The sequence below is a fragment of the Pelodiscus sinensis genome, chromosome 19, assembly GCF_049634645.1.
Source record: "Pelodiscus sinensis isolate JC-2024 chromosome 19, ASM4963464v1, whole genome shotgun sequence".
In the NCBI taxonomy this organism is placed as follows: domain Eukaryota; kingdom Metazoa; phylum Chordata; order Testudines; family Trionychidae; genus Pelodiscus; species Pelodiscus sinensis.
The window spans coordinates 19,326,291-19,353,071 of NC_134729.1; the positions used below are offsets into that span (position 1 = coordinate 19,326,291).

General features: G+C 62.5%; 1 protein-coding gene across 3 annotated transcripts in view; it reads left to right on the top strand.

Moving 5' to 3' along the window:
* Window positions 1–23,516, top strand: part of HOMER3 (homer scaffold protein 3) — a 36,571-nt gene extending 13,055 nt beyond the window's left edge. For all 3 annotated transcript variants that reach the window (XM_075902865.1, XM_075902866.1, XM_075902864.1), the window contains 7 exons: window positions 10–141; window positions 1,300–1,407; window positions 7,014–7,135; window positions 9,151–9,307; window positions 12,575–12,685; window positions 15,237–15,317; window positions 18,221–23,516. In XM_075902865.1, the coding sequence (XP_075758980.1) occupies window positions 10–141; window positions 1,300–1,407; window positions 7,014–7,135; window positions 9,151–9,307; window positions 12,575–12,685; window positions 15,237–15,317; window positions 18,221–18,409 (900 nt within the window). In that variant the 3' untranslated portion in view covers window positions 18,410–23,516. The remainder of the gene's footprint in view (window positions 1–9; window positions 142–1,299; window positions 1,408–7,013; window positions 7,136–9,150; window positions 9,308–12,574; window positions 12,686–15,236; window positions 15,318–18,220) is intronic.
* The last annotated feature ends 3,265 nt before the right edge of the window (window positions 23,517–26,781 follow it).

Below are 26,781 nucleotides of genomic sequence, written 5' to 3' on the forward strand. Positions count from 1 at the left end.
CCCTCGCAGGCCATCATCAACAGCACCATCACCCCCAACATGACCTTCACAAAAACCTCCCAGAAGTTCGGACAATGGGCGGACAGCCGAGCCAACACAGTGTACGGGCTGGGCTTCGCCTCAGAGCAGCACCTCTCCCAGGTAACAGTACAGGAGCCGGCCCGCCCGAGCAGTCGGGGTGGGGAAGAATTGTTAAGATCTAATCCACCCGGAAAACCACAGGCAGGGTCAGCTCAGGTGCCCGTGTTCCAAGGAGGGTCTGGGGACAGCCTTACACTATGGTGAGGGACGGAATGAACGTCGGGGTCACGTTTTCACAAGCGCCTGGCATGCCACTTTAAAAAGGGACGTAGGCAGCTAGGACCTAGCTCTGCCCTGGCATTTAGACCTCAAGCGGTCGCTGATTTCAGGACCCTCAAGAGCCTGCCAGAGCGGATAAGGGTCTATCCAGCTGCATTTACAGTCGGAACAACACCTGTCCAGGCCCTGCTCTTACTCCAGCAGCTTTACCACGGGTGCTGGCTGGTTTAAAGCAAATTTGGGAATGTCTGTGGATTGCGCTTCGCCACTTCTGACACATCTGTGCAGTGTGTGCACCCCCACAGCAAGGACAAAAGGGCTAGGAAACTCGACCTAGGAGGGAAGGCTGAAGGAATTGCGTTTGTTTAGTTTAGAAAAGAGAAGACTGAGAGGGGACAGGAGAGCAGTTTTCAGGTATCTTAAAGGGTGTTACTAGGAGGACGGGGTAAAATTGTTCTCCTTGGCCTCTGAGGACGGGATAAGAAGCAATGGGCTTAAACTGCAGCAAAGGAGGTTGAAGTTGGACATTAGGAAAAACTTCCCAACAGTCCGGATGGTGAAACACTGGAATAAATTGCCTGGGGAGTTGTGGGATCCCCATCTGGAGAGATTTAAGTGCAGGTTGGACAGACGCCTGTCAGGGATGTTCTAGAGGGGGCTGGGTCCTGCCGTGAAGGCAGGGGACAGGACTCGATGACCTCTCGAGGTCCCTTCCAGTTCTAGTGCTCCATGAGTCTATGACTCCACTCTCCCCAGTCCACTCCTGCTGGCACCAAGCTCAGCACGGACTCTCGGTCCAGGTCCGGGATCGGACGGGGGCCATTCTCTGGTCATTCCTGCTAGCTTGGGGAGGAAGCATAAAGTACACCCGATCCCTGGAAAGAGACAGAGAGCGGGAGCAAAGGCCCAGGGGAGGGGGGAAGTAAACTCTCGTGGCAGTTCTCGGAGGCCTGTCGAAGTAGCGTGACTCTCTACCTGTTGCCCTCTCCTCCCCCCCAGTTTGCAGAGAAGTTCCAGGAGGTGAAAGAAGCAGCCCGTTTGGCCAGGGAAAAGTCGCAGGATAAAACAGAGCTGACCAACCCCGCGCTGAACATCACCTCTCCCCAGGTAACCGGCAGCGGGATGGGGTGCTAAGGAAAGGGGTCACCGACCCATTGCCCTCTGTCAACAGGAGCTGAAATCACCGTCCACGGGCATCAACTGGCAGCCGGAAAGGCCCTGAATGTGAGCCAGCCGGCCTGAGTGATGCCAAGGCCTTTTGCTCGTGTGTGTCTCCAGGCGGCCTCCTGGGCCTGCGAAGAACGGCCCGTGCCAGGCGTCCTGGGGGACGTTTCACTAAGGCAACACTGGGGGAGTGGGGCAGGGTGGAGCCTGCCTCTCCACTTCCATCTCTCCTGGAGAACAAGCTGCGTTCCAGGTCTCTGGGGGGTGTATATTGAAAGTGTGGCATGTCTCCCTAAGCCAGCCCCTGAAGCTTGCAGGATGGGGGTGCGTTCTGCCCCCATCTCCCCATGGCAGCTGTTCCGGAGCTGTGCACCCTACTGGTGCATCCCAGAGGGGGCTTTGCATTTCCCTGATCTCCTGGCAACGGGCGGGGGAGCTGGGGGGTGGAGGACACTGCGTTCTCTGGGCTGAGGACAGATGGAGCAGCAGCAGAGGAGGAGGAGGCAGTGAGAACAGCACCTTGGCCTGCAGGAAGAGGAGGAGGAGGGAGAGGAGGAGGCCCTGGGGAGCCTGGGTACGCCGCGCAGGGTGGCGCAAAAGGAGAACTCTCCAGCTGGGCTCCCATTGGGTCTCCCTAAGGCAGAGGCGGGGAATCGCTTTTGGCTCAGGGACGCTGACCCACGGGGAAATCAGTGGGTGGACACACAAAAGTGAGAAGCAAACCCTCCTCCCAAGCCCCCCCCCAAATCTCATTGACGTGGCCCTGGACTGAGAAGTGGAAAGACCCTCCCCACATTCCCTCACACCCCAGAGCCCGGGGGGGCCTGGGCTAGTGGATTTTGTGGGCCCCCTAGGCTCAGGGGTGGAGCCAAAAGGGGGGCTTAGGAAGTGAGCTTAGAGTGGGGGGGCTGGTGGGCCTGGAAGGGCGGTAGGGTGCAGGAGCAGAGTGGGAGTGCTGACACCCTGATGCCGGGGGAGGGAGAGCCCCAAGCCTCGGGGCCAGACCTGGGCAAGCGGGGGGCCGGAGTGGGCCCCTGGGCCATAGGTTCCCCACCCTTGCCCTGAGGGTTGGGGGAGGGAGCAGAGAGCAGAGTGGGGGCAGCTCAGAAGGGGATCAGGTGCAATAGTGAGAGCTGCAGGGGCTCGTCAGCATGTGGCCAAGGGGCTGCCCGTGAGCCAGCTGGGCCCCGCACTCCGGGCAGAACGTGCCCACGTGGCCCAATCAGCCAGTACCTCTGGCAGCTCGCCGCAGAGGGCCGCTAGGAAAGAGCAGCTGCGTGTAGATGTGGCTCAGGGGAGCATTCAGCGTCTCTTGTTCCCGGCTGCCCATTCAGCTCGGCAGCGCTCGAACCAGACCCAGGCGACCCGGCAGCGGCTGGGAGGGGGCGGGTGCGGGGAGGTGCCAGGCAGGACCGTGTGGGATGAGGCATCGGCCCTTTATGCTTCCGTCTCGGCGCGCTCGCCCTCCTCTGCACGGGGAGGGACAAGGCCGAGGCAGTGGGCAGCCTTCCCGGCCAGCCCCACGCCAGAGCCACCGCTGTTCCACCCTCCAACTCAGCCTGAGCCCACACGGCCGGGGGGGGGGGGAGGAAGGAGTGTCAGGTGCCATCTGGGCAAGGCCATGCGGCCGCTGGACCATCCAAGGCTGGCTGCTGTGGGAGCAGGCGCCATGCTGGCCTGGGTGAGCAGGCGGGTGGCAGCATTATCTCCCCTGCCCCGTCCCCCCCAGACACAGGAAGCGGGGCTCCGGCTCCGGCTCCGGCTCCAGCTCCAGCTCCAGTTTTCTCTGCAGAGCCCGCACGTCTCATTCCCAGCTGGGGGAGATGCCCCTGTAGGGACTGGGCGCCATTGAGACATGGCAGGGGCTGCGCCCGGCGCTTCCGTCCATTGAGCTGAACGGGGCTCGGCCAGGCTCCGCCCCTTTGGGGAGTGCGGCTGGCTCTTGGGAAGTCGAACCCCCGTTTCTTGCTGCCTAGCACGTCGTCCCCTCCAGGCCACTCACGCGCCAGCGCTAAGCACCGCCCCTCTAGACCACACAGGGCCTCCTTCCCTTCCCACCCCAGCCTCAGTCACAAGCTGCTCCCTCCCCTTCAGAGACGCGACATCAGTGCAAAACGGGGGGCCTGAGACGAGAATCAGGCCTCTGCTTGGGGGAGGGGGGACCAGGGCCTGGGCACGTGCTGGGCTCTGCAGTGTCAGATAGAGCGGCCCTGTCAGCCTGGCCGATTGCTCTGGTGATGGGTCGGTTTTCACAGCAGGCGACGGATACACCAGCTCTCGTGTCAGGGCGTTGTGTCCTGCTCGCCTCGGGGGCTACATCTCACCACACAGCCATGGGGTTTGCAACACTCGGGGGGGGGCAGCCTCCCCTGGGGCCGTGCTGTAGCACAGCCAGCTCTAAGAGGCAGAGGGATCTAGGGAGAGAGCCACCCCCCAAGCCGTACTCACTGTCTCTACACACAAGCACCCCCCATACACCTTACTTCTTGCCTGTCTGGACACAAGCGCCCTTCCCGTACACCCCTGCAGCGACCTGCAGGCACACACCCTTCCATCCCGTCCCTTGCCAGTCTGTACACCCACACCCCATCCAGCACACCGCCACCAGCTGGGACAAACACCCTCCGAGGCCCTCTTGCTGCAGCGTTGGGGTCTGTCCATTAGCAGGGCGTCATGCATGAGCCTCATCCTTAAATAACTGATTGTGCAATTGATCCAGTCTCCCTGGTTCTCCACCTTTCCCTCCACTCCAGCCTTTCTAGGGGTGTGTCTAAACTACATGGCTCCATCGATGGAGCCATGTAGATTAGGCTGATCGGCAGAGGGAAATGAAGCTGCGATTTAAATAATCGCGGCTTCATTTAAATTTAAATGACTGCTCCGGTCTGCTGATCAGCTGTTTGTCGGCAGATCAGGGCAGTCCGGATGCTCACCTGCCGACATGAAAGCCCTTTATCGACCTCCCCGGTAAACCTCATCCTACGAGGCATAACGGGGAGGTCAATAAAGGGCTTTCAGGTCGGCGCGGGAGCGTCCAGACTAGCGCGCTGAGCCGACAAACAGCAGCCATTTAAATTTAAATGAAGCCAAAATTATTTAAATCGCAGCTTCATTTCCCTTTGCCGATCAGCCTAATCTACATGGCTCCATCGATGGAGCCATGTAGTTTAGACACACCCTCGGCTCCAGAGCTGTGGCTTTCCTTTGGCAACAGCTGGCCAGGTAGCGGCCACTCCCGGTCCCATTTACCTGCTGCCCAACAATGCAAGGTCCCTAGAAGCAGGGGCAGTTTGGAAAATATCCCGAGTTTCCTAGCACCCACAGCTCCCATGACTCAGCTAGAAACCAGACGGCCGCTTGCCTGCCTCAGTTTCCCCATCTGTAAAAGGAGGGCGCTAGGTAAGTGGGGGGGAAGAGGGGTGTGCTTTTCATAAAGCATTTGGGATCCATTACATTCCTAGGCACCCTTCCTGGTCAGCCCCTTTCTATTTTCAGGCCTCTCCACGCTCTGCCTTTCAGCATAGCTCAGAGTCCTGTCTTGCTTGTTTATAGGCATCAGCAGATTCCTGGGCCAGGTTGTCCTTACCCGGGAAAGTCACTGGGATCAGGTGGCTGGGTGTTTGTGAGCCACCATTAAACCCTGGAGGACCTGGCGGCTCCCTGGGGCTGGAAGGAGAAGGCTCTGGGGGCTCTGATGTCTCGCACTCAAGCTGCCTCGTGCTAGATCCGTTTGTAACTTCTGGCCTGGGTTTCTGCCCTGCTGTCAGCAGACATATGAGGAGCTGGGGGCTCGCGGGGGCTGCGGGATAGAGATGTGCTTGTGCCATGGGTCTGCCCTCCCCAGATAACAGCCTGGAAGGATCTTTCGATCAATCCTCTGGGGATTCTGTCCTGATGCCAGCAGGGAGCAGCAAGACCCCAGCGCAGGGCGTGCGTCTGTCTGGGAAATGTCTAACGCCTGGCAGGTGCTACTGCTGTAGAAGTGACCATAGTCCTGGATCCCGCCTTAGGGCCCCCAAGATCCACAATCCACGCAATCCTGCCACGTTTCCAGGTCCCTGTATCTCGGCGCCACCCAGGCAGCAAGGGGGGGACACGTCTGGAGGCAAAGGCACCACTGGCATGGTGCACCAAGCCCTGAGCCCCTGACGCCTCTCTGTGTTAAGTGATTCAGCACCTTGTGAGTGGCCTTCCGGAGGTCAGGCTAGCGGCCAGGACCCCTCTGGCGCTCGCTGAGGGCCAGTTTGGGGCCAACGAACTTACCACCTTAAAAATGTGCATAGGGAGAGGGGAACATCTGGTGAACTCATCAGGGAGCGGCGGGGCTCTGAGCTCACCGGCAGTCGCCCAGGCCTGGGGCAGGGAGTGCGGGAACCTCCGAGAAGGGCTTACTCATCTGAAAACAGATCTGTCTGTCCCTCCCTATATCTGTCCGTCCACCCCGCCTTCCCTTCCAGCCCTCTGTCTCAAGGGGGGGCAATCATTTTTGGAGGGGGGACACTTCACCAATGTTGATAGTGGTTGCGGGCCGGTCCTGGAAGGGGCGGAAGGGGCAGTTCCCTCTAGGCACCGTGTGGGGGGAGGAGACTTGGCGTGCTCCCCTGTCCCTAGGCCCCGATTGACGTCTAGAGGAAACTGGCAGCCGTTTGGAACAGCTGATGGTTCCCTCTGGTGCCGTACACCCCCCTGGGGGGAGGAGACTTTGTGCGCTCCCCTGCCACCTAGGTGTCGATCAGCCACGGCGGGCCTCGGGCCGGGTGCAATGGCTTGGCGGGCTGGATGTGGTCCATGGCTATATCTCGCCCATCCCTGCTCTGTCATTGGGCTAGCAAGTGGGCCGCCCAAGCAGCCCCCCTTCATCTCCGTGGGCTGCACGAGTGTCGCGACCGATCTAGTTTGCATCCCTAGACTTTGCGGGGGGTCCCGACGGCACCGTGGCGGCGTGTGGATGGGAGGCAAAGGGAGCAGAGCCGTGAGCCGCCAGCGCCCAGCTCCGCTCCCGGCCCTTGGCTTTCAGTGCGTGTCCCTTCGGTAACACCGGCAGGGGAAGAAATGCCGTGGATGAAAACCAGCAGAATCTGGCAACCCTGCCCATGGGCGACGGTGAACAAAATGTCTTGGGGGCCACGCATAGAACCCCCACAGGCCACGTGTCCCTTGGGTCCCACCACTGGCCTGTCCCTCCCTTCTCGCTTGTCTGGTCAAAGCTTTCACCCACCTCTTGGTGCCTTGGGCATCAGTGCCGGTGTTGATCAGACAGCAGCTGGGAAGGCAGCACACCCGCCCGCCCCAGTCCTGCGCCAGCCCCTCGAGCCTCCCTCTCTTCCCCCACTTCTAACGCCCTCCGAGCCTTCGAGAGCCTTCCCGGAGCTCAGATGGGGACCTGTCCATTCAGTGCCTGTCGATATCATGCCTAGGCAGGCCACGGGGGTCACCCCGGGGAAGGGCAGAGCCCTGGCCCACGGAGCCCCACCCCCGAGCCCTTCTGATGAGTCAGCCAACATAGGCCTGGCAGAGATGCTGGCTGACGTGCGGTAACCCCCTGGCAGGTGCTGCCCAGCCCCGTCATCAGCGCCAATGGGCCAGGAGACGACAAGCTGTTCCGGAGCCAGAGCGCCGACGTCGAGATAACGACGGAGAAGGAGCGGCTGAAGAAGATGCTCTCCGAAGGGTGAGGCGTGGGCCCAGCCCCGGCTTTCAGGGCTGTCCCAGGCTCGCCAGGCACCACTGGCTTGGACTCGGGTCCAGTCCGCAGTGGGGGAGGGGGATCCCGGCACTTCCCATCCGAGGGGGAATTAGCTCATCGCTGGTCCCACAGACGCAGTGCAGGGAACAGACCCCAGGCAAGGCCGGTGCTCAGGGTGGGAGCCTCTTTGGTTCGGCTGATGGCTGCACAGTGCCCCCCCAAAGCCCATTGCTGCCTCACAGCCAGGCTGGGTCAGACCCATGGTCCATCTCGCCCGGGGTCCAGCCTGCCGACTGGGGCCAGGGCCTGGCGTTTCAGAGGGAAAGAACAGAACTGGGCAGTTACAGGCTGAGCCACCCTGTCGGCCAATCCCAGGGTCTGGCAGAGCCCCCATGGAGCCCACGGGGCAAGAGCTCCCTGTCCCATCACCCCACCAGGGGACCCCTGCAGCTTTGGGTGAAGCATGTTGGTCAAGCAGCTTGTGGTCCCCGCCCCAGGCCGTTGGTCCGTGGCAGCAGAAGATGCTCACTCCTGTCTAAGTGGCCCAGGGCTGGGCGGGCGGTAACTCCAAGGGAGAGTCCAGGCAGTGTCCCTTGGGCTGGATCCTGCCCCCAAAGTTAGTTTGGTTCCATTGAGTCACTTTTCCACAAAGGGAACTCAAAGTCGGAGCGGTGGGGAGACTGCAAAGCCCCCTCCTGGCAGCTCAGCCTCCGCCGTGGCTGCCAGCCTGGCCATGGGGAGTCCCCAGGGCCAGCGCCTTGCAAGCCCAGTGCTCCCGGCAGCCCAGGCATCCCATCAGCCGCTCCCGCGCTAGCGACAGAGCCACGTGGGCAATCGCTAGCGATGGAGCCACGTGGACAGTCACTAGCGACAGAGCCACGTGGACAGTCACTAGCGACAGAGCCACGTGGACAGTCACTAGCGACAGAGCCACATGGGCAATCGCTAGCGACGGAGCCACGTGGACAGTCACTAGCGACAGAGCCACATGGGCAATCGCTAGCGATGGAGCCACGTGGACAGTCACTAGCGACAGAGCCACATGGGCAATCGCTAGCGACGGAGCCACGTGGGCAATCGCTAGCGACGGAGCCACGTGGGCAATCGCTAGCGACGGAGCCACGTGGACAATCGCTAGCGATGGAGCCACGTGGACAGTCACTAGCGACAGAGCCACATGGGCAATCGCTAGCGACGGAGCCACGTGGGCAATCGCTAGCGACGGAGCCACGTGGGCAATCGCTAGCGACGGAGCCACGTGGGCAATCGCTAGCGACGGAGCCACGTGGACAGTCGCTAGCGACAGAGCCACGTGGGCAATCGCTAGCGACGGAGCCACGTGGACAGTTGCTAGTGACTGAGCAATGTGAACAGCCAGGCGTGGCAATGGCCGGGAACAGACACAGGCTCAGCCTGGCAGAGTCTCAGTTTCGAGGTCAGGCTGGGAGGGCAGAGCTGCTCTGGGAACATGTGACTAGCCTGGGTCTGTGGAACAGGGAGAAGACCTGGCGGGTCCCTGTAGCTCAAAGCCCTTCCCTTGAAAATAAAGACAGGACACTCCACGTACAGGCCTTGTAACCCAGCCACGGCTGGCGAGGGATGCTGCTTCTCAGCCACAGTCAGCGGCATGGCCCGGGCGGAACATCGGGAGGGGAGGACAGTGAGGCAGGGCGGTGTAGTGGGTGGAGGACAGACCTGTGCTTTGATGGGAGCGTGCCAGGGGGCCAGCTGGGCTTGTAACTCCCCACTGCTCAGCCTCAAGCAGGCTCCTTCCCTCCTGGCAGGCCTGAAGGGTGCAAGGAGAGCGGAGAAGCCCCTGAGAGAACAGGGTTCTGGGGGGGCTGAGGGGCATCGTGGTTCTGATCAGGCCATGTCCGTGCTGAGCACCGGCTCTTCGGGAAGTAGCCCGGTGGGGGAAGGGAGGCCTCTCTGCGGAGACCCCCCCGGGAGAGCAGAGACCTGTCTCACTTCCGGCCTGTGGTTCCCTGCAACCCCCGCAGCTCGGTGCCCGAGGTCCAGTGGGAAGCTGAATTCTTCACCCTCCAGGACAACAACAACAAGCTGGTGGCGGCCCTGCAGGAAGCCAACGCCGGCGTGGAGCAGTGGAAGAAGCAGCTGGCCGCGTACCAGGAGGAGACGGAGACACTGCGGCTGCGGGTGAGCACCAGGAGCTGGGATCGGGAGCTCCCCGGCCTCCGCTCCGGAGCACGAGGGCCACAGGCTGCCGTCGGCCCCCCAGGCGCAGAGGGGGGTGGGCTGCGGACGAAGGGCGCTCCCTGGCGTCATAGGGATTTAGCTGTTGCCCGAGTGGATCAGACCACGGGGCCACTTGGCCTGCTGTCCGGCCTCCTGCTTGTGGGGGAGAGGTGAGGCTACAGAGTTAGCGCCCCACTTCCACCCCCCATACCTCAGTCCCCTTCCTCACCGCCTAGCAAGATGGCACCTGGCATCAGTCTCGGGGCGGGGGGTGGGTAGAGTGAGGGCAGTGGCTTCAACAGATGTTACTGAGCATGCTCAGTACAAGCCAAGCAGCAAATCTGTGGGCACGTGTGACCCTACATGCACCCCCAGGCGTGGCCTCTGCAGAGGGTGTATTAAGTCAGCAGTGGCGCTGGAACAATTTTTAGAGTGGGGCAGCCCCCCACACACACCGTACCCCGTCCATGCCCCTCACTGCCCCAGGCAGGGGCCACAGCTGTAGACAGCAGCGGAGCCCCCAGCCGCTGAGACCCTGGGGTGGAGAGTGGAGCCCACAGGGCCAGCAGCAGGACCCGCTGGAGCTAGCAGCCAGGATCCCGGGTGGCAGTGGGGCTCCCGGACAGAGCTGGAGGCTGGGAGCCCGGCACAGAGCACAGCATTTGCTGGGTGCTGCCCTATTTCCCATGCTTATGGGAGTCAGCAAGGTCACTGCTGGCAGACAGCAGCTCCTGCTCCCCCCCTCTGCCCCTGCACAGAATCCTAGAACACTAGGGCTGGAAGGGGCCTTGAGAGGCATCGAGTCCAGCCCCCTGCCCTCCCGGCAGGACCCAGCACCGGCTAGATCATCCTTCAGGGATGTCTGTCCAACCTGCTCTTCAATCTCTCCAGCCATGGAGATTCCACACACCCCCCACGCAATTTATCCCAGTGTTCACCACCGGCCAGGAATTCTCTCCTAAACCTCCCTTCGTGCAGCTCACGCCCGTTGCTGCTTGTCCTGTCGCCAGAGGCCAAGGAGAACAATTTCCCCCTCCTCCCCTGTGACTTGAAAACCGCTCGCTGTCCCCTCTCAGTCTTCTCTTTTCCAAACCAAGCAAGCCCAGTTCCTTCAGCCTTTCCCCCTAGCTGGGTTTTCTAGACCTTTCATCATTTTTGATGGCACAGCAGGGTGGGAAGGAGAGCACGTGAGACCGTTTCTCCCTCCCACATGTTGGCGGAGGTTCCCCAGCTCTTCTCCCCCCCCCCCCCCGTGGTGAGGGAGGGCTGTGCTCCTGCCCTGAGCCGTGCACCTGGGCAGCTGTCTGGCCTGACACTAAGCAGGGGAGAGACTCACGCTGCTAAAATTAGCTCAGAGGCAGCAGCGTGATCGCAGACAAACAGGCCTTTCTAGCCAGCCTTTGGTGGAACAATCGGCTCTTTTGACCTACATGGCGGGGGGCGGGGAAGTCCCAGATCCGCTGTGCCTGAGACAGTCGCCCAGCACGACGTATTGGCGTATTGTAGGACGTTGTGGGATTTGGTTGGGAAGGGGCAATGGAGCCTTGCACGGAGGTTGTGGAGCCTTTTCACCTCTAGGCCGGTTGTCTGAATGACAAGGGCTGGGTTGTGGCCTCTCTGAGTGATGCATTGGGCTGCTGATCCCTCCCCTGGTACCCGATGATTCAGTGTCGAAAGAGACCGTCGGGGCCCTAATGAGACTAGGCCGGGGGCTGCTGGTGCCATCGACGGTGACTTGGAGGAACCCAGGAAAAGATCTTGAACCAAGAGTGTCTCGAGAGTTAACACACCGGAGCGTCTGTGGGCTCGTGGCACGGCACGGCCATCCGCAGGTCCAGGGGGGCTTCCAAGGGGCCAGACCTCCGGAGATCCTGGGAATCTGGCACGTCACGATCACCACCTGTGCCAAGCTGAGCCCACCGCAGCCCCAGCCCCTGTAGCTGCTCCCCCACCCCTAGCCCCCACCTCTGCACAGTGCACGTGCCGCACCCGGACTAGAGCGCTCCTGTTGGAGCTCCGTGTTGGCCAGGGCCAGGGTTTTCCTCCTAGGTGCAAGTCCTGGGATGAACCCTTCAACGCGAACCCTCTGCCGGTGAATTATTGAAACCTCTGTGCAGCGTTTTTCAGAAATGGAGCGCGCCCGGGCCAAGCCCCCCCCCCCCCCCATTAGAACCAGGTTCTCTGTGCACATTTCAGGTGCGCGGGGCTGGGGTCAGCTGGCCCAGCCTTGGCGGGCGTGCAGGGGGGACGGGGCTATAGATAGAGCCTGCCTCTGATGTTTCAGTGTGTGACCGGCACCGAGGGGAGGGAGGGAACCTTTGTTCAAGGTCAGCCCAGCGGGAGCCCGGAGACAAAAGCTTGCTGCTGTGCAGCATGACTGAGGAGTCCGGGCACTGGGCGTGGCCGCCAGAAAGGCCCCGTGTCTCTGAGTCTGGGGGAGGGGGGAACCCGGTTAGCAAGGGGGAAGGGAGACCTGGTTAGACTTGGCGTTTGCCCCTGGGGGAAGAGGAGAGAGGAGCCTGGTGGAAGAAGGGGGGGTACTTTGGGGGAGGGAACCTCGGGGAAGTGGCAGTGAGTATCTGGGGGGGACCTGGGGGAGATGTACCTGGCAGGAGGGGAGGGTACCATGGCTGAGCCTGGTTCGGGACTGTCACATGCTCCTGCCCCTTGGGTTTCTAGTGTCGCTTGCTAACGCCCCAGCCTGCAAGAGACAAGCGCTACCAGAGGCAGAGGGGTGAGAGCTGGGGTGGCCGTGGCTGCTGGGGCTACCGAGGCTGGAGACCGAGGTGACAGGCGTAGAGAGGCGGGGCCGCGATAGCAAGTGAAGCGCCAGGTCGCGGAGAACTGAACCCTCACGCCCCTTGTTCCCCGTGGTCCCCAGCTTTGCCTGCCCACGGCGATCCACTGAGCAGTGAGGGACGGAGGGAAAACTCCCAGGCCGGCCAGAGAGCTCTAGGGCTGTGGTGCCGGATTCTCCAAGGAGCAGAGGCTGCGGGTGCGGGGTTGACGTGCCCCAGTTCAAAGCCACGAGGCTCCCACGCAGGGCTCTGGGGCAGGACTTTGCTCAGCAGCGCCCTCCAATCCACGACAGCCGCGGGAAGGGTTCTCTCATCCTGCCTCCGTGCTCAAGCCTCCAAGTAGCATCCCCAGCCGGCCGGGCCCCAGGCCTGTGTGCCCTGCCCCGGCTGCCACGTGACCCGGTTCCTTTCTCCCTGCCCGTCCGAGTAGGTGGCTGAATTGGAGCTGCAGAGAGCCCATAACTCCTCCCCCGAGGGCAGCAAGGAGGAGCTGAGCCAGACGCTGGAAGAGCTGGAGCTGCTGATCAAGGCCAAAGACGAGGTAACAGCAGAGGCGCAGATGGTGGGGCAGTGCCGGGGCGGCCTGACCGCAGCGCCCCCAGGGAGGTCACTAGGACGAGGCCCAACAAGGAGTGAATCTCCCCCCATGCTACCCTCTGCCTCCCTCCCTCCCTGGCCGGTGGAATCCCAGACCCATATTTCCTCCTGGTCCGGTCTCTCCGCTCTCAGGGGGTACGTCTACACTAGCTCGTTAGTTCGAGCTAGGTAGAGTAATGAGGGCAAGCGGAGTTGCAAATGAAGCCCGGGATTTAAATATCCCGGCTTCATTTGCATGTTCCCGGGCGCCGCCATTTTTAAATCCCTCTTAGTCCGAACTCAGTGCCAGAGACTACACGCAGCACAGAGCAGGTAGTTCGAATTAAAGATCCTAATTCTAACTACCGTTACTCCTCGTGGAATTAGGATCTTTAATTCGAACTACCTACTCTGTGCCGCGTGTAGCCTCCAGCACGGAGTTCGGACTAAGGGGGATTTAAAAATGGTGGCGCCCGGGAACATGCAAATGAAGCCCGGGATATTTAAATCCCAGGCTTCATTTACAACTCCGCTTGCCCTCATTTGCCTACCTAGCTCGAACTAACGAGCTATTGTAGATGTACCCAGGGTGAGTTCTGCCCTGGGCCCAGGGGGAAAAGACTAGAGCCCCGTGTTCGCACTCTGATAATGGCCCCAAGTGGAATAGTCAGAGCGCTTTGCTCTGTGGCACTGGGCCGAATCTTACCAGGACGGCCCCAGCCTCCATCACCTTGGAGAACATAAGAACAGGCAGACTGGGGCAGACTAAAGGTACATCCAGCCCAGTGTCCTGTCTGCCCACAGTGGCTGATGCCAGGGGCCCCAGAGGGAGGGAACAGAACAGACAATCATCAAGTGATCCCTCCCCTGTCATCCACTTCCAGAGAAACAGAGACTTGGGACACCATTCCTATCCACCCTGGCTATTAGCCATTGAGGGACCTAACTTTCATGAAGTTAGCTCTTTTTTGAACCCTGGTAAAGTCCTAGTCTTCACAACATCCTCTGGCAAGGAGTTCCGCAGGTTGACTATGCGCTGAGTGAAGAAAAATTTCCTTTAGTTTGTTTTAAACCTGCTGCCTATTAATTTCTTTTGGTGACCCTTAGTTCTTATGTTATGGGAACAAGTAAATAACTTTTCCTTATTCACTTTTTTTACACCACTCATGATTTTATAGACCTCTAGCATCTCCCCCCTTAGTCTTCTCTTTTCTAAGATGAAAAGTCTCAGTCTTTTTAATCTCTCTTCATATAGGACCCGTTCCAAACCGCTAAGCATTTGTGTTGCCCTTTTCTGAACCTTTTCCAAAGCCAAGATATTTTTTTTGAGAGAAACCCGAGCACATCTGGACGTGGTATTCAAGATGTGGGCGTCCCATGGATTTATAGAGCCAATAAGATCATCTCTGTCTTATTCTCTATCCCTTAATGATTCCCAACATCCTGTTTGCTTTTTTGGCTGCCGCTGCGCACTGAGTGGATGTCTTCAGAGAACTCTCCTCAGTGACTCCAAGATCTCTCAGAGGATTTCCTGCCCTTTAACAACCCTAACCATTTCCCCTAGTCCCTGTTGGCTTTGTGCAGGCCCCTCTAGCTCTCTCCTGTGAAAGTACCGGCCGGTGGGGCTACCCTTCACCAGTTAGCCTGGGGAGCAGATATTGGCCAAGGCCCTGGGCTCTTCTGCGTGGGAGGTTGGTTTCCCAAGAAGAGGGTCCACAGCTCAGCCCTGGAAGGGCCCCCAGTGGCCTCCTGGCCTGCTCCCAAAAGAGAACTAAGGCTGAATAGGTGTGAAACCTGAGGGTCCCCATGGGAAGGCTCCTGTTCCCAGGCCGGGGCATCAGACAGCCCCTGCCTCTCCTCCCTTCCCACCCACGGGAGCCCCTAGTACAGCTGGTTCGGCTGCTGCTGGCACCGCCTGCCCCACATGCCCGCCCCACTCCTCAGCAGCGTCCCAGACACGGCCTGCTGCTCTCACGGCGGGCGCATTAGTGACCGAAAGCAGAGCTTCAATTACAGGGCTGGGGGGGGAGGGAGGGATGCGGAGAGAGGCTCCGGGCTTTGTTCATTTGCACCTTCTCCCCTCGCGGTGCCAAGCGGGTGGGTGGCGGCACCGGGGGATGCTCCTGGGAGGGGGCGGGAGTAGGCAGCAGTTCTGTGGATCAGTCTGTGTCCGGAGCCAAAGCTGCATCTGCCCCAGGCGCCTGCTGGAGAAAGAGGGGAGGGTGCGCTGTGACTGAGGGGGGCCCTGCTCCTGGCGACGGGCCGGGGGAATAGATGCAGCGGGAGCAGCAGGAGGCAGTGTAGCTGTGCCCTGTGGAGTGCTCGGATGAGGGGGAGAGGCTGGAGGGGTGGGCTGGAGGGCCTGGGGCCAAGGCGGACTGCAGGGGCTGTGAACGGGTATCCCCTCCGGTGGGACGTAGCTTTGTCCTCCGGGGCTTGGCCTGGGCTGTGACCATGGAGGCTGTGGCGGCCCGGGGCGAGACCAGGCAGTGATTCCTTTCCTTTCCGTGCTTCAGGAAATCCAGCAGCTGAAGAGCCAGAGGAGCGGCCAGTGGGAGGCGGAGGGGGAGCGCGAGGAGATGCTGCAGAAGCTGCAGGTGACGGGAGGTCGGCCCGGCGGGTCTGGGGACAGCACTGCCCGGCCTAGACAGCTCCATCTCGCAACCCCATCCAGACTGGGGCAGCCAGCACAGCACTGCCCAGCACCCCCCCAGCTACATCCCTCTCCCCAGTGCCCGTGAGAGGGGTGCTGGCTGGGCCCCCCCCACCCTTCCTCTTTCAGCAGAGCTGAATCATTTCCCCAGCCCCCGCCAGCAAGGGGACCCCGTCCTGTGTGTCCTGAGGTGCTGCTGGCCGACAGGAGCTGGCCCCCGCTCTTTAGGGGCTGCTGTGGAACCAGACGGGGATGTTCTTCCATCTCCCCTCCCTCCCGGGCCCCACTGCCAGGCAGTTGCCCCCAGCTCCTGCGCGCGCCCCACTGCACTGAAAAGATTACAATGCCTCTCTGCAAATCCCGCTTTCCCTGGAGCCTGCGTCCTCCTGCTGGACGTGCAACCGCAGCGGCGCGGTGCCGTGTAACCCCGCAGTCCCTGTGCTCACTGCCGGGGCCCCGTCCTGGGCAGAGGACACTCGCAGCCCACGGGAAGGAGGGCCACAGAAACTCTCGCCGGCTGACCCCGCCGCGGAGCTCTCAGCAGGCTCACAGGGCAGGGCAGGCGAGGAGGGATGCCTCTAGGCCAGGAGGCAGATGGCGGCTCTCTCAGTCCATCTGTCCGGGCTCCAAGAGCTGTCTGCCTGTGCCCGTCAGGGCCTGCTGCGGCCTGGGACGCTGAGACGAGCTCTGCTCGCAGCACAGATGGGGCGGAGAATATATTCAAGCATCTTCCTGCTCAGCCACTGGGTGCTGGTGGAGAGAGAGCGACGCACTCTTGTCCTAGGCCTGCCGCGAGGCTGGGCAGACGCCAGAGGCTCAGGTCTCAGAGCAGAGTTAGTGGGGCCTGTGGACGGCGCTGGCAGTGCGTTTGCAGAGGCTGGTGGGCTGGAGGTCAGATCGGTGGTCCAGAGAGGCAGGCACCCAGCACTGAGGCGAGAGGGGGTCGGGCCCAGGTGTGACAGCGTGTCGGGGTTCCCCCGATCCTGCAGCCCCGTAGCAGCAAGAACAGACTCCGCCAGCCAGTAGAATAGAGGGGGTTTATTGCTCCTCCAGGATACAGCACAGCACAGACGTGATGTGGTTACAGGAGTCAGGGCCAGGCAGCCTTAGCCCCCTTGGGGTAGGGGGTCCATCGCCCCCCTCAACCCTCAGCACCCAGCTTAGTCTGTTCCCTTCATGTTTCCCAGCCAGAAACTGCCCAACTCCCAGACCCTGCCCCCCAGCCAGGTGGCCATCTCCGCCTCCCTTCCTTTGTCTCTCCCCCTGGGAAGAGCAGTGTTATCTGCTCATACTGGGACTCACATGTGGGTGAGTCAGTGGGAATCGCAGGGGAAGCCTGGGGTACAGAGTGGCCAGCCCCCCTCTTACGTCACACCAGGTACTAACAGGGGAACTGGGTGCAATTCAGCAGTGGGATCAATAAAGGGCCGCCATTTCCACACACCAGGTGTGCATGAGTGAGAAGGGCCGTGGCGGGGGTATGTGATGTGTTGGGGTGAGTACACGGGCATCTGGGCTGGCATATGAGAGAACCTGGGTGCGTGTGTCAGTGGAAGGGTGCACGTGTGTGCACAGGCAAGTGTGTGAGCACCAGTGTTCCCTCTGAGCTGGGCGCTTGTGCAGCTGCTCAGGAGATTCCAACGTCACCCCGCTGATTAGCAGAGCACCCACAGCTAGGGTTTGGGGTTTTTTGTATCTACAGGTGGTGCACGTTCGCAGCGCACATGCAAATTTATTCTGCACAGGGATGTCAAAATTCTGTGCATGGAAAAGATTAGAGGGAACATTGGTGTGCACTGGTGTTCAGATGCAGGGCAGCTGCTCTTTGTGTATTGTCTGTGGCAGGTGTACACTGTTAAGGAGGGGAAGCTGCTGTGTGTTGATGCGTGTAAGGTGCTGGGGTAGCTGCTGTGTGTGTGTTGTTTGGGATGTGCACAGTTAAGGTGTGGGGGGAACTGCTGTGTGTGTATTGGACATGGGGTGTGCGTGGTTAAGGCGTGTGGGTAGCTGCTGCGTTTGTTGGGGTGTGCACTGTCAAGGTGCAGGGGAGCTGCTATGTGTGTGCTGGCTGTGAGGTGTGTGTGGTTAAAGTGCAGGGATAGCTGCTGTGTGTATTGGCCTTGGGGTGTGTGTTGTTAAAGTGCGGGGGGTAGCTCCTGTGTATGTATTTTATTGGCCATGTGGTGAGTGTGGATAAGGTGCGGGGGTAGCTGCTCTGTGTGTGTGTGTGTGTGTGTGTGTGTGTGTGTGTGTGTTGGCTGCGGGGTGTGCGCGGCTAAGGTGGGGGGTAGCTGCTGTGTGTGTGTTGGCCGTGGGGTGTGCACAGTTAAGGTACGGGGGTAGCTGCTGTGTGTGTGTTGGCCGTGGGGTGTGCACAGTTAAGGTGCGGGGGTAGCTGCTGTGTGTGTGTTGGCCGTGGGGTGTGCACAGTTAAGGTGCGGGGGTAGCTGCTGTGTGTGTGTTGGCCGTGGGGTGTGCACAGTTAAGGTGCGGGGGTAGCTGCTGTGTGTGTGTTGGCCGTGGGGTGTGCACAGTTAAGGTGCGGGGGTAGCTGCTGTGTGTGTGTTGGCCATGGGGTGTGCGCAGTTAAGGTGCGGGGGTAGCTGCTGTGTGTGTGTTGGCCGTGGGGTGTGCGCAGTTAAGGTACGGGGGTAGCTGCTGTGTGTGTGTTGGCCGTGGGGTGTGCGCAGTTAAGGTGCGGGGGTAGCTGCTGTGTGTGTGTTGGCCGTGGGGTGTGCGCAGTTAAGGTGCGGGGATAGCTGCTGTGTGTGTGTGTTGGCCGTGGGGTGTGCGCGGGGGTAGCTGCTTCTTTGCCCTCTTGTTTACTGAGCCTTTGTGTCCCGGCAGGCACTGGAGGGGCGCAACGGGGAGCTGGAGCGCCGTCTGCACGCGGCTGAGCAAGCGCTGGCCGAGAGCCTGGCGGAGAGGGAGAAGATGCAGGGCGAAGTCACCAGGGTGGCCGAGCTAATGGATGTGAAGATTTTCGAGCTCAGCGAGCTCCGGCAGGGACTAGCCAAGCTGGTGGAAAGCAACTGAGCCGCCCTGGCCACAGAGACACCCTCTGGGAGGAGCCGAGCCCAGCCGGGGCCAGTCACAGACTGCATCAGGGCCTTCTAGTCGGGCCCTGACCCTGACCTGGACACAAGCCGCCCACGGCCTGCGACAGAGCGTGCCTGGCCAGAGCCGCCGCGGCGCCAGTAGCCACCTGAACTGGCCGGGCTTCCGCCCAAGGAGCATCCATGAGTCACCTCCAGGCCTGCCCAGATCCGGCATGGCCCGGGGGCAGCACGCTCCCCTGGGGGCACCGCCCAGTGACGCTGCCCTCCTGGCCTGACGTTTGTACAGCAGGACACGCTCCTCTTCCAGGGCCGGGCCGGCGCTGCCTTTGCTTTTCTCCGTAGGTTTTCTAGGGCTCACTTGCTTTGGAGGACTCAGACCGCCTGGACCCTGCTTCCCAGCCCCTGCGCCCCCTTTCACAGCCACCTTTTTAATAGACTCCGATCGCTTTTTATCACTGCCAGGGGCTTGCAGGGACCTCTCCTCCCCCGGCGCCATTCCCCTGTGGCTGCCCAGTCACGCCCTCCGGAGGGGAAGACGCTGCAGGGGTTGATTTTCAGGCAGTGGGTTTTCAGTGCCCCAAGCTGCTTTCAGCTGGGAGGAGCAGGGGAGCGGGGGAGGGTTTGGGAAACAGACTAGCTGGGACGACCCACCGACCGCTGAACTGACACCTGTCCAGGCTGCTGCTCCTCGGGGCTGGTCGCTCGGCCCGTCTCTTGGGAAGCATGGTCCCGGGAGACGGGCAGCCCTGCCTGGGGGGCTCTGGAGGGTGCAGGTCCCTCATGCTTTGCTCCCCCTGGAGCCACACAACTGGATGGAGCCAGGACATGGGCCGTTTGGAGCCTGCTGGGACATTTGGGTGCCCTTCTGGGTGTTGTGCAATGTAAATCCAGGGGAGGCGGGGGGAGGGGTTGTCTCTCCCCCCTCCCTCCTGGCCTTGTGGAGCCCTGCAGTTGCCTAGTTGCTAAGCCCTGTGGCTACCGAGGAAGCGGCGTGTGGACCCGTTGCGGGTCGCCCAGCAGGCGCGTGGACAGGCGCGATGCCTGGAGAACGTTCCCGAGGGCTCGTGGGGTCTCCAGCCCCCCGGCACAGGGTCAAGCCCCCCTTCCGCGGGCAGCTGGGTGACAAGTATCTCCGCTGGGTGGGACCCCCTCTCCCTCAGGCCCCCCGACGGGACGGGGGTTCAGTGATGGGAGGGTCAGACCCAGTGACTGCTCTGATTTCAGGGGAGCTGCCATTGGCCTCCGACAGCCTCAGGGCTCCGTTGGCCCCCGCCCTGCTTATGCCTGGGCATTTGGCTTGGGGCTTTCCAGAAGGGCAGGCGCAGGCTTCGGTGGGGGGATGTCAAGGTGACACAGCTTGTGTCTGAGCTCGGCCAGCCCCCTCCCTCCCTTTCGAAGAAGTTGTGAGGCAATGGAGGGATTTCGTAACCTGCGCAGCCAGGAAAATGTTTGGGCCTGAGCTGCTCCCACGCCTGTGTGGGGCTAGAGGGCACTGGAAGGGGGCTGCCCGCGGGGGCGGGTGTGACAGGATCGGACGGGGCTACGGCCACGCGGTGGGAAATAGAGATCCGCCGCGGGACAGGTGCCTTCGCTCGGTCTCCTTGGACGTGGGCAACAATGGGTTAAACAGGCGTCTCTTGGGCGTGTTGGCAGCTGCTCACCCGCCCACGGGGCCTTTCTGGGCAAACTACCTGTTAAAGAGACGGATCTAACTTGGAACTGGCCACCTTCCCCCCCACACTCTCCTGTGGCCACCACGGGAGTGTCCCACCTGCTTGAGCAACCTCCCGGGTGAGTCAGCGCCCTCCCGCTGAAGGACAAGGAGGCGCGGCGCGGAGTGGGAACGGAGCCCTCCCCTCCCCCCGCCCGGTGTGCTCACGAGCACGGACTTGTCAGGCTTTGCTTGACCCGGTGCCCTGAGGGAGCACGTTGCACTTCGCACGCACAGGCCCGCTCGCTGCTGGTGAAACACCATCGCCCGCCAGCCCAGGTGAACTCGGCTCAGCGACTGACAGAGGGGACCATGTTAGCCTGGAGCTGAAAAAACATCGAATGGTCCCGCTGCACCTTAGAGACCAACCAGACCGGTCGACGGCGTCACGCGCTTCCGTGGGCACCACCCGCCTCACGGCCCCCTTGCTCCATCCGGCCGAAGAAGCGGGTGGTGCCCACGGAAGCTCCTGCCACCGTCCACATTCCTTGTTTTTTCAGTTACAGGCTAAACACGGCTCCCCCCGCCCCCGCCCCGTCGCTGAGCTGAGTTCACCTGGGCTGGCGGGCGATGGCGTTTCACCAGCAGCGACCGGGGCTGTGCGTGCGAAGTGCAACGTGCTACCGTTGGTCGTTTTTTCTGTTTTAGTGGAGGAGCGGGGAGGGGCGGGGGCCCCAGCATGCAGGGATGTGTCAGACACGGACAGGAGCCAGCCTGCTTGCCAGGGCCACCGCTGCTGCGCCTGCTTCTCTTCCTTCTGCCCTGGAGAGACGCGAGGCCGTGCCCCGTCACTGAGTCACGGGGAGCCAGGACGCCGAAGGGCCGGGCCTGGTGAGTCATGGCTGCCCGAAGGCAGCAAGGGGCTCGGGAGAACACGGCCCTAGAACTTCACTGGCTGATTTAACACCATGTGTTGTAAAGGGAGGGCCCTGAACCAGTGTGGGGGTTGAGTCCCCATTAGACCCCCCCCCACCCCACAGACCCTGAGACTCAGAAAAACGCCCTGGCCTTACGGCTCCACGTAAGGCCACACCCCCTGGTCCCTGCTGCAGCCCCTACGCACAACCCAGCAGCACAACGATCCCGCGAAGGCCACGCCTGGGACCACGCCTGGGTGGGTTGAACACTGCCTCTCCAGAGGGCAAGGGGGCTGGGCTTAGCCAGCCTAGCGCCACCGGCCCCCGCTGGGCGTGTGAGGCCGGGCCCGGTTTGGAGGCCTGGGCAGAGTTGGAGGCGCGGTGCTTCTCCAGCATCCTGCCACCCGGCTGAGGCGCCTCCTCTGCTGCAGTACCCGAGAGCCGTGCGCTCCACCCAGGGGCCAGGACACGTCCCGCCACACCCGGCTCAGCCGCAGCGGTGGCTCTGCACGGGACGAGGCGCCGGGCTGGCGGGTGAGGCTGACACGGCCGCAGCTCCGCCCCCTTCCAAGAACGCCCCAGTGCTGGCGTGGCGTCGCCAACCCGCTCCAGGCCGTACCCGGCACTTGGGCGCTGGCCACACTGATCAGACAAGGCCACTTGCCTGGGGCTTGCTGGAGTGGGGAGTTCCCTCCACAGCTCACCGCGGGGTGCCCCCACCCCCAGCTTCTGCACGACCAGCCTGTGTCTGCCCTGCCATCACAGGGACCCGTCATCATGGTCCTGCTCCCGAGGCCACCCCTCCTCCTTTCTAGGCCAAGTGACCCAGCAGGCGGCCGGGGCGCCGCCCACTCCCTGGGGCTGGAACTGTCAGCATCCCCGGGGTGGGACAGCGCTGCCCCCAGAGAAACGAACCCTGCAGTGCCAGTCCCTTGCTGCACCCAGAAATGAGCAGGCACCGCCCCACACGCCCCTGCAGTTGCTCCGTCTCATACCCCTAACCCTGGGAGCATCTGCCTGAGCTTCCCGACTGTGCCTGTGCCTGCCGCAGACCTAGCAGGGAATTGGGGGGGCGGGGTCCATGCAGCGTGCTGTACAGGCTGCACCGCTCTGCCGCCCGGCGGCTGGGGACCTAGCTCAATTCCTGGCCACTCTCAATGCCCCTGGGTGCTATTTGCAATGACCAGAGTAATCCACAGAGCACTCTGAGCAGCATCCCACGTTCCCTAAAAGCCGCCCCCTGAGGGGGAGCAGGGGCAGGATGGCCCAGGGCCACCTCCCTTCGGCCTCGGCTCTTCCAAACTAACGAATCACCAGCTAGTTCCAGAAAGGCCCTAAATTCAGAAGAGGCGGCAGCTGGGGGCGGGGAGTCCAGGGCCTGTAAAACAAGCCACTGCTAAGAGCCACGCCGACTACTCCCCCGTGGGAACTGCTCCCACGTCAGCACCCAGGAGACAGTAACGGCGTCCGTCTCCGTCGCTGGAAAATCACGTCCTGATGCCAACAGCAGCCAGCGAGCGGCAAGGCGGCCGGGTTCACTGCTGCGTCTCTCCCCCACTGGCAATTCTTGTCAAGCAACCCAGGAACGGGGGCTTTGCTGCTGGCAGGCGTTCCGCTGACTGCAGAGAACTTAGTGCAGTGGATGAGTCTCCTGGCAAACGGGTGTCTTAATTATTGATGAGGCCTTGCACAGAAAGCCCCGCTGGAGCCGTGTGCGGGGAGGAGTCTGGGTGCGAGACTCGCGTGAGCAAAACGCTTTACAAGGGCTTGAAAGCTGAAGCGCGGGGCTGGGCTTCTCCATGGGAATTCGCTGAGCAACACACGCTAAGCGGGGTGGGGGCTGCCTACCAGACTCCTCACAAAGTCCCCGTTTTCTTGCTGGCTTACATGCTAGGCTGCAACCTCCCCCTCTCCCCAAGGCCTGACGGAAGTGCTGCTTGAACGGCATTTGTGGAACGAAGAGCCGCCGGGCGAGTCTTTCAAAGGCCCATGGCCGTGCAGCAAAGGTGGTGGAGGGGAAAGAACCAGAGAGACGAGCGGCCCACCGGTGGTTTGCTTCCACTGCCGCACCAGCTGCGCCCAGGGCCACGCAACGACCCAGCCACGCAGCACTGGGGCCCACGCTCTCCTGACCCGCTCCACGGGGGGCCTGCATTCGTGTGACTGTGGGGTGCTCCTGTTGAATCCCTGGACCAGGTGAGGGGCCCCAGCAGGGGTTAAAGGTGCAGCTGGCTGAGTCTGGAATTAAACAGCATCATTCGTGGAACGAGGTGACCAGCGCCCGGCCCTCCATCCGGGCTGGCGGATCAGCTGCTCTGCCTCTCTGAGGACAGGGGCTATTCTTAGTTTGAGCTGGTCTGTTTACACTGCCCAGCCAGGGGAATGTGCTCCTGGCTTTCAGGCCTCCCCCTGCGAGGCTCACGTGGGCAGGGCCGAGAGGCAGCGGTTAAATGTTCGGCTTGGAAGATGTTGGTCTCCGCGCAATAAAAGCAGAGGCTCCCGCGAGGTTTGCCGGAGTGATCTGGAATGATTATTGCTCTTTGCTTCCCGGGCACGCAGCCCGGTTCTGCGCTCGGGCCCACACCGGGGCGAGGAAAGAACAGGAGCCATGGGGGCAATCAGCCCCCCGCCCAGGGCCCGTCCAACCCCGACTAGGAGCAGCAGGCGCCCGCTCACACACACAGCCCCCTTTTGCAAGAGGCATCTGTGCTGTTAACAGCCCGGCAGGCGGCTCGCACAGCAGCCCCTCCGCAGCCCACGAGGAAGTGCCAGGCGCTGCGGGTACCCGTGTGCTGCACCACTCCTGGCCAGGTCGAGTGCCAGCGCTCCTGCCCAGGGGCCTGAGGGGCCAGGTGCTGGGGCTGCTCCCCAGTGCCATATGCAGCCGGCTCTGACCTCGCTTGTGTTCGCAGGCGTGGCACACTGAGCCAAAAGAGGCACCTGCGTGGGCTGTTTCCATCCCCCGGCCCCCGGCCGCTAGCTCTGCTCCACCCTCAGCCCCCGGCCCCTCAGCAAGGCTCACACTGGCCAGCGGATCGTCTCTCTGGCCTTGCAGACCCGTCAGAACGGACAGGAGCCAGGGCGGGGGCACACGGGGGAAGGCTCGTCCCTCGCACGCCTCAGCCCCAGGCGACCCCCAAGGATGCACCATCAGCAGGACCTATCTGTCTAAGGCAGAGGAAACTTAAGGCCCCGGGGGCCTGATGAGGCCCCTGGCTTGCCTGGATCTGGCCCTAGAGGCTCGGGGCTCTTCTCCTCCTCCCCCCCCCCCAGCACCAAGGAGCTGCTGCTGGCACTCCAGCCCTGAGGGCCCCCATGCAGCTCAAGCCCCAGCACTGGCTCCCTGCTGCAGTCTCACAGGCCAGTGTGCAAGCCAGTCTGGAGCTGACCTATGGTGGGGGGGGGGGGGGGGCAGAGACTCCTGCACCTCCCTCCTGCCCAGACCCTCCACCCCACTTCACTCCTGCACCCTACCTGCCACCCAGCCCTCTCCTTCACCCTCCTAGGCCTGCCAACCCCAAACCCGCTCCTGCACCCTCCCGCCTGCCTAGACCTCATACCCAAGGCCTGCTTCCCAGCAGCCGCCCGCCCCACACTGAACCCCTCATTTTTGGCCCCACCCCAGAAGCTACTTGTGCCTTTCTGCTTTTGCCAGGGGCCACATCAGTGAGGTTTATTGTGGGGGGTTTTGCTTCTCACTTGTGCACGACCCCCCCCAACTCATTTTGCTGTGGGTCAGCAGCCTTGACCCAAAAAAGGTTCCCCACCCCTGCCCTACGGGCCGGCAGCAGTGGAGGCAGGAGAGGTCTCTGCAGCCCGGCCCTGCCTGGCAACGGCAACAAACAGGCCACTCTGCCTGTCCCTTCCCAGCATGCAAAGAAGATGCACCGAAGGCAGGTGGTGGGAGGAACGCGGCTTCACTCCAGGTGGGTACCACCTCGCGGGCAGCTATTAATGGCTTGGCCTCCATGTGGGGCTGCAGCCGGCAGCAGGCCCCCGGCGGCTTCCCTGTTCTCAGGCAGCGGCCGGCCTGCGACACCCGTGTTTGATGCTGCTGCAGGCGGGCGCCTCTGGGGAGCGGGCCCCTCACCTGGGCCTCTGTGCTGGGCTAAGGTCAGGCCTCAAACCCCGGTACCAAGGGCTGGGACAGGAGCGGGGGGGTTACAATGCAGCAGTGCGATTGGGCCGGTGCCAAGCAACATGCCTCTCCCCCAGAGAGGCCCAAACGCTCTGCCCGGCTGAGCCCACCGCCCCTGGCTGCAGCAGACCAGTTAGCAGTGGGGAGGGAAGGCCAATGGCCCCGTCTCTGCCCTGCACAGACACCAGGCCCTGCCTCCACACCCACAGCGCTGGGCAGCTCGCCCGCTCAAAGCCCTCCCCTGCCGCTCGGAGCCAGCCGTGGCCGTGGCGTTGGGCCTGGGGGGACCACGGGCCCAGGGCACGCCTGAGAGCTGACCCCCAGGTTCTACTCACTCCCACTCAGGCGGCACCTCGGGCCCCCAGTCCAGCGGGGCAGGACCAGCTGCACAAGGCCCCGCTCTGGCGCCCGAGCCCCGTGTGAAATCCGGGCGGCGGGACTGGGCGAGCGTTGGGGCTCACCGCTGGAAGGCGAGTGGGAACAAGCCAAACGTCTCGGCCCCAGCATGGATCCCGCCCGCGGGCGCCCGAGCCCGACAGCATGAAGCCTTGAGCCTCGCCTGCGTCCAGCAGAAGGGGTGGGAGCCAGCGGCTGCAGGGCCCCCAGTACACTCAGCCCACCCCCATGATGTACAGATGGGGGGAGGGGGAGACACCCCGGCTTCCGCTGCAGTCACTCTCCCTCCCAGGAGCAGCAGGGACCCAGCCCCCGAGCCCCCAGGACACTTGGCTGCTACTGCAGCAGGGAGGAGACTGATGTAAGCAGGGAAGATTTGCAGCCCCTCAGAGATTCCCCTCCCCGCCCAAGGCAGCAGCCACCTGGCCTAGGACTCCGCTGCCCGCACTGGACCGTGGGGCGGGGCTGGGCAGAAGCCAGGTGTGTGGGACACACCATGGAGACAGCTGTGCCCCGGGGGCAGTGAGGGGACAGAGCCAGGCCCAGCCGGCATCATGGAGAGAGGGGCCGAGGGGCCGCAGGGAGATTGGACCAGACGCTCCGAGGGGGAGCGAAGCTGCCCCAGCAGATGAGCCAAAGCCAGCCCCGGAGAGCAGGGGCGGGGCAGGGGCCTGGGGGTGTCTGCTGCAGGCGGGGGGCCAGGCCGTGCACATGGAGTAAGGCCAGTGGACGCTGCAGGGAGCAACAGGGGAGCTTCAGCCCCTTTGCACCAGAGCCAGCCGCAGCTGCTGCCAGGGAACGCCGGAGCTGCCACCTAGTGGCTGCTGCTGACCCGTGGCCTGGAGGGTCCAGCCTGGGGCAGGGCAGGGTTCCTGGCCTCTCCTGGCCCTTGGACTCGCCCGTGGGAACGAGCCGCCCACTGTGCGGAGGGGAGACCCCGGGAACCGCCAGGCCTGTGCAAAGCCAGCAACAGCCCACCTGGTGGGGAGCTGGGCCCGGCCCCCTCCAGCCAGCCCAGCGGACCCTAGGGCCAGCTCCAGGCTGGAGATGGAGTCACACGGCCACAGGGCTGAGGCAGGACAAACTTCCAGGGCATGGCCCTGCCCCACTAGGGCTGGAGCCCCCTGCCTGACCCACATGGACCAGGGCCACCTGCAGACCAGGGCCCCGGCTACCCCAGATCCCATCACTGGCCCCCCTCCTCCTGCATATGGCCGGGCCCAGGGCTACAGCCCCCCGGAGCTCTC